We start from the raw sequence: 12,024 nt of genomic DNA on the forward strand, positions 1-12,024 counted from the left end.
CAGACTCTTTGCCTCGCATTGTCCTTTAGTCAGCAGGAAGAAGAGCAAATTTAGTACGGATTTAAGAGAAAAAATATTAAAACAGACATGAAATATCATGGCATAATACAGAAAGTAACAGAAACTTTCTTATGAGTTAAATGTACACACTAACTGAATTAGTACAGCCGCATTCAGACGTGGTCTGAAGCCGGCTGGGGGTGTGTTACCGTTTTCGTCAGCGCCTCCCGTCTCTGCCGGACTCTGCTCGTCCTCCGGGGCTTCGGGATAAATGATGGCTGTGTCGCCCTGCTGGAGAATCTCCTCCACTAGAGCATCCTTCACCTCCTCCTCTTCTTCCTCTGAGATACACTCCTCCTTCACTGAAAGCACAGACACACAAAGTTAAGGAGTAGAAAACACCCGTCCCATCACTTATTTCTCGGCTTGGTTACAAACCTCAGACACATCCGCGATAAAAGTTAGTTAAGTAGACTTTACAGAATTGAATCATCACTTCATTTTCTGCATTTTGAAGCGTCACCACTAGGGGGCGCCACATGACTTTATCATGATTCCCTGTGTTACCTGAACAGCTTTCTAACTCGAACAAGGAGAGACACCATTTTATCTAAAGGATGTGGAAATTCTTTGGATTTTTCTGAAGTTAAATGATCGGTTTGTTATAATCCCAGTGCTTCCATGCAATCAGTTTTCACACCATCGGCCGTGAGAAACATTTAGATGTCACGTTTAAGTAAGTAGGATGAAGTTTACCAAAAAAAAAAAGGTCAAACACTCTCTAAATAAGTCATTGAATGTGATCACACGTTCAGACTATAAAGTTGAAAAGAACTTCAGGAGAAAGCACTTTAACAATTAAGCCGACATAACTCCTCTGGACCAAATGTTACTTTTTCAGGACCCCACACTGTAATATTCCACTAAAATCCCAGCTTGCTCCTCTGACTATTGCAGAAAACGATCAAAATGATCCCTGTTGGTATGAAATTAACTAACATCCTTGTGTACAGCGACATGAAGCTTATGTTACTGCGGCACCTGACCTGATAAGATCTGTTTCTGATGCTTGAAATCAGTCGAAGCAGCTGGTTTGCAGTGCAAAAGGCAGCATGTTTTCCTCTGTGAGGAGGAAAACAAGTCGTACGAAGAATAATTACAGCCCTTGGCTCGGTTTAAATGCAGCACTTCAGAGGAAAGTGACCCGGGGATGCGACTGTGGTTTCACACTGACAGTCTGTCCTCTTCCCAAAACTCCTCATGAAAGCCGACGCTTTTCTTTAGTCAAATTAAGCTCAAGTACGAGACGTGGGTGCTATCCAGCTCCTAAATGGACCAACTACAAAGTAAAACATGTCTGTTTTTTGAAAAGAAAAACAATTTTACGCTTGATGCATTTTGAAACGATTACGTCATAAACAAGAAGAACAAAGCTGGAACTTTTACAGAGCCGTGATGAGAGGAGGCACAACAACAACAACCTGTTTGAATATATCAAGCTTTACAGTTGTAACAAGGGTTAATTTGGCTCTTGAATAATTCCACAAAATTATTGTTTTTAATTGTTTTTATGACATTTATAAGATTAGTCAGGTGGAACTTTTGTTTTCTTTTTCGGTTTCTGTACATTCTTTTATGGGGGAGCAACATCTGTGACAAAAGACACGGTCCCACCTAAACTACTCCTCTTTTTTATGATGTTCCCATGTTGTCGTTTATATTTGGCATTTTATTTTGTCAGGTATGCTCCATGTTTTACTTATTTGTGCTAATGTTTGCGTCGTTGTAATCGCGGCTCTTTTTTTCTGATGTTTGGTGAGGAAAGGTGGAGGAAAATAAAGACCTTCGAAAGAGCAGCGGTGTTCTAACCTTAACACAACGCAGAGGTTTCATACCGGTTACACGGTGACAATTTAAGGCAAACGCAACATGTCGTTTACCCCTCAACTGTAATATGCACCCTTTCATGATCCCAGTGGAGCTGGACGGGCAGTTTTGACTGTTGCACAGGCAGTCAGGACTGGATTTTTGGGTCGTTGGGGGAGTCCTTACACCCAGCTCTCAGCCTCCATCATGACCACACGTGCAAATGCACACATTATTTTTCTTCGAGCCTTCGTGCCTCCTCAGTTCTTCCTAAACCTACGTTACCTGATCAGTACGAGAAAAACCCTGATGCGCCTTTAAGGTGAATGTGGCTCCAGCTAAGGCATAAACGACTTCCTCGTCTTCATTAATGAGACTTTTATCGAAGCTTTTCTGTCTCTGTCTTTTCTTTCTCTTAATCTCGCCGTTGATCTTGATCAAAAACTGTAAAAGAAAGTGCCGTTTAAATAAACTTTCTTATCAGTGGCAACAGAGCATTTGTTGCTCATCGCTCCTAAGAGGATGTCATCGCTCCTCGGGGGAAGACCTGCTGTCTTTATGCCTGCTGCCGGGATAAGATCTGCAGTTTGTTACCAACTGGTGTCTGCAACAACAGCACTAAATTGAACTGGGGAAGAGCCGCTACTTCACTTTCTGTGTACGAAAACACTGATAAGAACGAGCAGCGAGGTGAAACCATGGCCAGTGTTGCCAAGGAGACCAAGCATTTGAAATGCAGGCAGGGCTGGTGCCAAAGGCCACGCCTCTTCCTGCTGAGCCGTGTCAGGGACAGGTGCAGCTGTGTTAGTCTGCAGGATCTGCAATCACAGAAGCAGTCATAAAAAGAAGAAAGACCCAGTCTTCGCTCAACTCTGTGTGTGTGTCTTCATAAAGGAGAGGCGGGCCCCGAGCGAGCCCTGTTCAGCCTCATTTTAAACACACAGATCTTAGCTTCCCATGATCTCACTCCAAAGCCTTCCAAATTTCTCTCTGAGACGCTCTCAGTCTACCTTTCAGGCCTCTTTCTTTACCGCTCTGTACTCATTCCTTCAACTTCCCTCCTCCTCCTCATTTCTGTTTATCTGACTTTTTCATTTGTTTTTTTTCCCTGTAAAGCAGTTCCGTCCATGTGGAGTATTCAGCACTCTCTGCCTTTTAACCCTTTATTTGGATTAAATCTCTTTAAATGGAAGAAACCAAAGGAGTTCATTTAGTGTCTAAGGCAAATCCCAATATCTCCCTTATCTATCAGGGCAGCTGAAGCCCCAGATGAAAGACCAGATGAGAAGTACTCCTTGATCCCTTAAAGACAGGCACGCATTAACTCAGCATAACAGAGGGGTAGCGCTAAAGGGGGTTGGCCTGAGTCCTAATTGAGCTCTGAACTTGTTGAAAACAGTCTCCAGGGAAAATGTGAGAATAAAACTGAAAGAACCAGCACTGGGCCCGACTGCAGGTGTTTGCATTCTCAACTCCACATGGAGGTGCAACTTCCTGCTGACTTGGAGTCATAAACACGTAGATATCAAAGCATCCATCGCCCTATGCTGAGAGCAGACGTGCTCTTTGTTAGGGTGGTGGAAGTGTTTGTCGCAGAGCTGCTGGCATGATGAGAAACGGCGTCCTGGATGCTGCTGTGACTCCTCTGATTCCTCAACCATGACATGCTTTCTGAAAACTCCGACAGGGGTTTACGCTGCCTCTGCTCAGCATGTCGAGAAAAGCCGAGGAACCGTGGCACAGCGTGAGAGCCGAGGGAATAGTTGTTCACTTTCTGACGGCTGACAGCATGATTAATAGATTTTAGTTGTGATTTACAGCTCTTCCGAAAGAGAAAAAAGCTAAACCATCTATGTGGACATTATCGAAGTGACTTGAAATTATCGACGTCTTACTTGTGCTATAAATCGGGACTTTCCTCTAAAGCTCTTCCTCCATGTAAACAAGTAACTTCTTCCTCCATCTCTACACTCCTCACCTCTGTCACATCTGTCAAATTTCATCTCCCTCCTTCCTTCACTCGCTTCTCTTCCCTCCTCTCTCCTCCCTGACTCCTCCTCGCTCCCTCCCTCCCTCCCTCCCTACACCTCTCTGCATATTTTCCCACAACACTCTACAGTTACACTCAAAGCCTCGCAAAGAGTGACACACTAATGACGACCAGAACCCCTCAACACATGTGGAATATGAGAATGGAATGAAAACAGGAAATCATGTGGTCCACGCACATATACATACTCACTTATCAGCACACACACACCAGGAGAGTTATTCACAGGCACATGCAGTCTCTATCCACACACACACACCACATTCGGATACCTTGCCAGGACCTGTCACTGTGAGTCCATGGTGAATTTATAAGGCAGGATGGATTGGAGCTGCAGTGCGGCCCAGACTGCAGGGGGAGTAGCGCACACTAATCTCTCACCAGAGGACCGATTCAACACCAGCTGCTCTCCCTGCTCTCTCCTCTCTCCTCAGACGGGCAGGGAAAAAAGAAGTGAAAGTCATGACAATCCAAAAACATCAGGCAGAGCCTTTGAAGCGTTCCCGCTGTGGCTCGAACGGCACGGCAGCATTTCATGACTTTTCCACGACTTCCCTCCAACACCGTCGGAGCTCCTCCACATACTAAAACGGTTACTCCTTCCTGGTTTGTTAATGTTTTTCTAACAGACTGCTTTTTTACTGCCAGTAAGGCTGCACACTTCTTTATACTCGACTCTTCCTAATACACCATGTTTAACTCGTAATGTGCTGAAACAAAATGACCTGAATACCACCAAAGAACACGTGACCGACTTTAGCTTTACAGATTTTGGATGTTTCTGAATATATGCATTCTGTAACACTTGTATTGACATTTTATGTGTTTACATGCACTTAAATGCCACAGATTAATTTAAATTAAGCCAGTAATGCCGATGCAATTACTCTCCAACATAATTACCAATAAAAATACCTGACAACCCAAACAGCTAGTCAACAAACGGATCATTTCTCTTTGCTCAATACCCAATGTGCAACTTGACTTGACTGGTTTAAATGTTGCAAACAACACTGAAAACAACCAGTTCCCATTCTGCATTTATCTGTAGATATGATAAACAAAGGCTGGCAATAAACAACCAGACAATGACGTGTCAATCCAATCACGCTGTCACACAGTAAAAAAAATAAACTGATGCAATTATCACAGGTTCTTTTCATCCACCCATCCATTGTCTATGACCACTTCATCCTATTCAGGGTTGTGGGAGGGCTGGAGCCTATCGGGGTACAGCCTGGACAGGTCGCCGGACTATTGGGGAACCAACACAGAGACAAATATCTCAAATTCACCCCTACGGTTGATTTAGAATCACCAATTAACTTAACATGATCAGTGCCCGGCTGAGATTAGAACCAGGAAGCAGAGAGAACCAGCTCTGAGTGCATTCAGCATGTTAGAAACGGTGCACACGTTAGATTTCTATTCCAGTTTGTTTGCCACCTGCTGAGAACAATGGATGTGTAAACTTTAAATATATGAATGTCAGTATTTGGCACAGCTGGGCGCTGCCACAGACGGACAACAGTCTGCGTGAAATCCTTTGAAACCCAGGTTTTAGGTACTTTTGCGCAGGCTTCATCGATCCGTTCCCAGCAGCCTGGTCATGTTTGAGAAGCACCGAGGGGGCAACACTTGTCAGGCTGGAGCACAGCTGCAGTGGGTACTGGAAACATGCAATTACATGCTCCAACTGTAATGAAAACAGTGAGAGGCGTGTTGGTGTGTGTTGCACCGAAATAATCACTGTTAGTCACATCGGCTGTCCCTGGTTTTAATGTTGTGGCCGATAGATGTGAGCTGATGCCAGGCCAATAGCTATAACTGTACTGTAACTGCCCAAGTTATTTAGGGGATAAACTTGACAAAGTTTGCGACAAATCGTTCAATTAGTGATGGTAAAGCAAAAGAACAACAAGCTTTGCAAACCTCCACTGATAGTTAATGATATCTGCAGATGGAAAAAAGGCAGGAGAGACCAGAGGAAAGCCTGGTAGAAAAATGAAAAGGGATCACTGCTTCAGATTTGTCGTGAGTACACAGAGGAGAAAGGATTGGGCTGACAGAGGGAGAGAAACAAAGCATGAGTCTGGGCTGCTCTCGTGAGCACCGCTCACACCATGTAAGGCTTTATTCAGCAACAATGAAACGAGCCTCGAGAGCAATATCTCCAAGTGTCACATTCTCGCCGTCTCCATGGTTTTAGTATTTCCTGCTTGGCTGTAACTAACTGCGGCTGAGATGAAGGGCAGATGCTTGCGTAGGCTGAGGTGTTAGCGGGGAATTGAAGATTAGAAGGGGCACAGAGAATCGGTGCAAACACAAGCCAATCAAACTCTGCTGGTGAATGCAGACCTAGTTCTGCTTCTGCTTGCTCATTCCTGTGGAACTTCAGCGGTTTTGTTCGCGCTTTAAGGTGTCTTTTTTTCAAAGAGTGCTGGCAGGGGTAATTACTGGAGCTATCTGGGGGTTGAAATTGATACCTGCAAAGAGTTCTTGGATGCTGTGAAACAAAAAATGTATATGCATATATATATAAACAAAAAGACTATTTCTGTCTGCTCTTCCTGCATCTGGGGAGATTTCTGAAACTCTATATGTGCAGAGAAGGACAAAAGGGATTGATATGCATCTTGAGGTCAAACAGTGTCTAATAAAGCAGATGCTACACGTCCTTTGTGGCTAAACCTGCTACGCAATCATCTACAAGTGGACCTGCAATGTAGACCAACCTGTCTGGAAATATAAACAAGAAGCGGTGCAGCTGACTCAACTCCCCACAGTCCCACACCGTCTCAGCAGTGCTAATGAGGCAACTCATTACAGCATACTATTATCATTGTTTCACTAATTCATCTGTCAACACTCCTGTCTCCACAAAGCATGCGCGTGGGTGGAATTACAGGCGATAACTTCAATCGTTTACCATAGAAAAAGTTAATAAAACATGCATTTCAAATGTAAAATGTTAGTTTCTAATGTCTTAAATAGTAGTCTGACTATTCAAAAGAAAATAAAAGCTGTCATAATTCTCTCAAATTCAACAAATGTGGCTGCGGAACAACTTGTACAGGTTTGTATTTAAAAGACACAAAAGGTGTGTATAAACTGATAATCCACAACAATAAAACCAGCAGCCTGACACTAAGCCACTGGAGCTTGAACGTGCAACCGCAGCGGGAGTCGTGTGGTGTCTGGAGCCCTGACAATGGCAGGGTGCATTGTCCTGCCAGGGAGGCCGCTTACTTCAGGAACCGCATTTACAGTGGTCGAACGTGTCAAAGCAGCTTCCGCGTGAATACCAGAACCCAGGTTTCCCAGCAAGATAAGCCACGTTAGTCACCTGACCTGTCAGTGCTCAGCAAAAGACTTCAAATGCAACAGTTTAGAAAGGAAATGTGGAAAAGCACAAAAAGCTTATCCAGTTTCTCTGCTAACCATCTGAACGACATCAGCCTTCAAATGGGATTTAACCGAAATGGTTTTGGGAGACCATCAAGGCGGGCTGACACCAGTCACAGGAAGGAGATGACCAGAAACGATGGTGTGGCTGCGAGTTTCATCAGTACGAAGAGAAAGAATAAGGTGTGATTCAAAGGGGAAGAGAGGGAGGTTGTGTTGTAGTGTAATTAGCTTTTAGGATGTGGCGCTTTACAGGCAGACCTGAAACTGACAGAAAGGGTCGAACATCTGGCTCTGTAGGCGTGGCAGAGGTACTCCCTGAGGCTGAGCGGAGGATGAGCTTATCTGATCAAAGGGAGAGCAATGCAGCGGCACACAGATAAACAATTTATTTAGGACTGGGCTCTAAACCATCAGCAGTACTGCTGGCTAATTGCGTGCTAAACAAATCTTGTTAGTGGTGCGATGTCGGTGTTTAGGTGGGTCACATAGAGCGACGGATACTGAGTGGATCTGGACTCTGCTGTTGCATCTCGCGCACAAACAAACCGATTGGCATTCGGTCTTCCAGGTAACCACAGTACATCATCTACAAACACACACACTCCACTCATCCTGATCTCACAGCACTAAGTGTTTGAGACCACGGGGGTCTGAAATGAGATTCGGCCACATCTCTCACACCCACATAGTTCAGTTTGGGTGTTTGGGTGACAAACACGACGGTAGGAGCATGTTTCCCTCTGATTTCACTTCACAGGTCATCCCTTCTACATGAGCTCCAGCTCAGTAATAACATCTGCTGTGTTCGTTTTGTGCTGCGTGCTGGTAAATGGTTGCCTCGAATAGATCTCTCACAGCAAACGATGAGTAAGTTTGGAAGTAAAATAAGTCTTGAACTGCTATAACCCCAAAGTGTGAGTTCAAAGTAAAAGGAGACAAGAAAAAAAAACAAATGAGGTGTTGCTTACGGTCTGACTGGTGTGTTTGGTGCAGGAACTGCCTTTTAAGAACAGCCTCTTGGGCAGAGAGCTGTTATTACAAGGCAGGTTGGAGAATGTACAGGATTTTTTAAAAGCTTGCGGGGTGTGACAGCCGGAGATAATACAGGAAAACCTCTGCATGACTTCCAGCTAGATGCATTACTGCAGGCATTAATGAGACAGGTCTATTCCTCAGATGTGCTTACTTTCCATCCTTCTTTTCCCTTCGCTCGGCTTCATATTCTTCCTCGTTTGCAAGCTCTCACCGGTAGAATTTCTCTGCCCTCTGATTGCTCCTTGGTTCTCTGCTGTTGTGAAAATATGAACCCGACTGCGATTGTGATCGGCAAACCAGTGAAGCTTTTATAGACTAAAACACGAGCCTGCCTCTGGCAGACACATCATCATGTGCAGACACAGTGAGCTGGCATGCAGAATTATCAAAATATCTTTAAGCTTCATTTGGAGCAGTGATGGATATAAATTAAACGAGCCTTAGGTCTCTATCCAGATGTATAGATTTATTACCAGAGACCAAATCTTTGCAGTTACAATAAAAGTTTGACTTATTTGGCTGTGCTGCGCAGCTCTTTGACGTAAATAAAAACCTCCCCCATCAGTCTGGAGTTGTCCTACTACCAGAGGTGGGTAGTAATGAGTTACATTTACTTGAGTATGTTTTTGAAAAAATTATACTTCTAGGAGTAGTTTTAAATCACTATACTTTTTACTTTTACTCGAGTAGATTTGTGCAGCAGAAACTGTCCTCTTACTCCGCTACATTAGGCTACAATGAGCTGGTTACTTTTCTTCTTACCTCTTTGGTATTCTACGCTTCATTATTTTTATCCCCCCGCGTACGCATCATTTTAATGTTTTATTCTGACAGAGAGAGAGACTTCCGCCAAAGGCTCTACCACCTGACTGTGTTCCACCACTGTGTTTCCGACCGTGTCGGAAATGAAGACGCAGACGAGGCCTCATACTGAAAGCATGTTTACCTTACAAAGAGTGAGAAACAGCAGCTACATTATGTGTCTTCTGTGTCAACCAAAACAAACGCACATTTCAGCAGAAACTCAACATCTAACTTGAGGAAACATGTAGCGGTAAGTTTCCTAAATTAGCTTTTTTTCCCCGTGGATAGATGAATGTTTGTTTTTTAGGTTACATATGGGTGACATATGTTTTAAACATTTCCTAAGTCTCTTTTATTTTTTATTGAAGTACTTGAATTTACCTGGATTATTTTAATTTAAGCTATTTTGTAATTAATTCATTCATTTTAATCTATTTTATCAATTGGATGAACTCTAATTTGCCTAAAGATGATTATTTAGTATTTTTGTCTGTCTGATTGAATTCTTGTGTAACAAATAAATTAGACGTTACTCAACAGTTACTCAGTACTTGAGTAGTTTTTTCACCAAACACTTTTTTTACTCTTACTCAAGTAATTATTTGGATGACTACTTTTTACTTTTACTTCAGTCATATTATTCTGAAGTAACAGTACTTTTACTTGAGTACAATTTTTGGCTGCTCTACCCACCTCTGCCTACTACACATAAATATGCATTACAGATGCTGAGTCTGCTGCATTGCAAACCTACATACCCAAACCCAGACTTTCCCTGTGCTGAACACGTGACACCTCACCTCCGTTCCAAGAGCCGTTGTGGGGTAATACTGTTATGGTGGCATCATGGCTGTCCAGCAGTGTGGTCCCATCAGCGTCCGTGGCATCAGGCTCCTGCAGACTGTCCTCCTCCACAATATGTAGCTTGTCCTCGTCATCAGAGTCTGAACTGGCCTCCAAGCCATTGTTGAAGTTTGTCACTGGAGAAAAAACAGAGAAGAAGACATTAGAATAAAGCGATCCATACCACTTAATGGGAAAAAAAACGTATTCTCAACCACAAAACTGAGGAACTGACACTCTGTTTCACAAAAGGTGGCAGCAAAGATGACATGTTTAACCCGACAGGCTGCAAAGTCTGTGTGCGTTTCAATCTGAAGGCAAATTCAGAGTGGAAATGTGTGATATTTGATGCTTGTTTTGTATTTCCTGCCGTGATCAATAAGCCTACGCTGGATTTATAGATTTTTAAAGAGAAGATAAGGAATTCCCAAGATAACCGAGGTAAGGAACAGAAAGCACATTACAGTTTGCAAATGATCTGTAGCTACTGTGCATCTAAACTTTCATCTGCTACAATCAAAAGCGTCTTGTTCAAGTACATCACTGTCAGGCTTTCAGGCCAGGTTTCAGAGTGCTCACAATAAATCAGTAGATTTGTAGAATATATTGAAAGGTAGAAAATAGGAATTCAATTCATCTTTCCACAGAAAACCAGCTCGAGTAGCAACAATGAGCCCAAAGGCAGATTGATTGTGTCTCCAGCTTCTCAGATGAGGATATAATTCTTTTCTTTGCCAAACGTGATGGCAAGCGGGACTAACTGTTGTGACGCCTAAAAAAATAAATCTAACTAATCAATCAGTCTCTGAACTTGAGTTACAGACCGTCTCTCTCCTCAGACACGCAGGGGAAAATGATCACTTGTTTATCAGCCTCGGAAAGCGAATCTATTTCACACTGTGTTTCAGTGAGTTTGTCTGTGGGGCACAACCTCTTGATGGGAGCTTGTGGGCTGGTTCGCCCGCGTGTGTGTTTTCTGTGTGTTGTCTGCACATAAGTTGTAGCTGCTGGAGAAATTGAGCTAAACAGGGCTTTAGGTGATGATGAGCACTATGCTTTAATTGCTGTTTCAGTGTCAGCAGGTGTGCATGTGTGCAAATAGGTGAGGAAGGTGTGTGTGTATGTGTGCTCTCTGTAGGGAAGCTGTACATGTGTAGCAGCAAAGGTGCTGCTGACGTTTAATGAGGTTGCTTGTTCGCAGGTGACAGGTGCACACGAGCTCCGTGCGTTTGTAGCTCAGGTAACGACAGTCACTCACCTCTAAACACACACACTCCACTCATCCTGATCATACATGTTACACCAACGCAGGCGGCGGCTCCGCCATCGACCCCGTCAGGCATGATGTGAAGTGCTCTGGGTACAATTCTGTCACCGCTCCAGACAGACTGAGCGTGTGTGTGTGTGTGTGTGTGTGTGCTGACGTCAATGCATGTCTGGATCAATCAAAGAGTCGCTGTGCGAGTGATAAAGTCATATAGTAAGAGGAGTTGAATTATTTGCAGGTGGTTTGGTGCGACACACTTCAAGGCAGAGGATGGAGGGAAAGAAAATCTACCAAAAACAATAAACATTATTCACAGTCTCCCAAATTTCCCTTTTTTTAATCCCATCAAACGTTTCAAACTCAAAGGGAGTCGGTAAAAAAGGAGATTAATTATTTTTACAACATTACCCACATCTGGAATCAACACAGAAACTGATTCCAGGTCTTTGTTTTTGTTTAATTTGGATGATTAAGACTGTGATTCTCAGGCTGGGGGTCAGGACTCATTGGTAGGGTAGTGAGAAAACTTCAGATTTTCTGTGTCCCATAAAGGGCCCTAAAGGGCATATTTCCATATTTTAGGCTTCGGCTACCCAGACAATGTTTGTCAGGAGGATCATTTAGTTTTTTAGGCTTCTTTAAAGATCTTTTATCACCTGCCAGAACAGTCAACTTGGTTAACTGTGTTGATGAGTTGTGAAACGAACATAAATAACCACTTTAAAGCCCGTGGATAGCAACGTCTTCCTGA

The 12,024-nt window shown here is 43.5% G+C and overlaps 1 protein-coding gene across 2 annotated transcripts in view; it reads right to left on the minus strand.

The window, feature by feature from the left end:
- Positions 1-12,024, minus strand: part of zeb1a (zinc finger E-box binding homeobox 1a) — a 60,623-nt gene that overhangs the window by 11,969 nt on the left and 36,630 nt on the right. For both annotated transcript variants that reach the window (XM_075482775.1, XM_075482776.1), the window contains exons 2-3: positions 9,964-10,143; positions 210-362 (exon numbers count right to left, since the gene is read on the minus strand). In XM_075482775.1, the coding sequence (XP_075338890.1) occupies positions 210-362; positions 9,964-10,143 (333 nt within the window). The remainder of the gene's footprint in view (positions 1-209; positions 363-9,963; positions 10,144-12,024) is intronic.

The sequence above is a fragment of the Odontesthes bonariensis genome, chromosome 14 (assembly GCF_027942865.1).
Source record: "Odontesthes bonariensis isolate fOdoBon6 chromosome 14, fOdoBon6.hap1, whole genome shotgun sequence".
NCBI lineage: Eukaryota > Metazoa > Chordata > Actinopteri > Atheriniformes > Atherinopsidae > Odontesthes > Odontesthes bonariensis.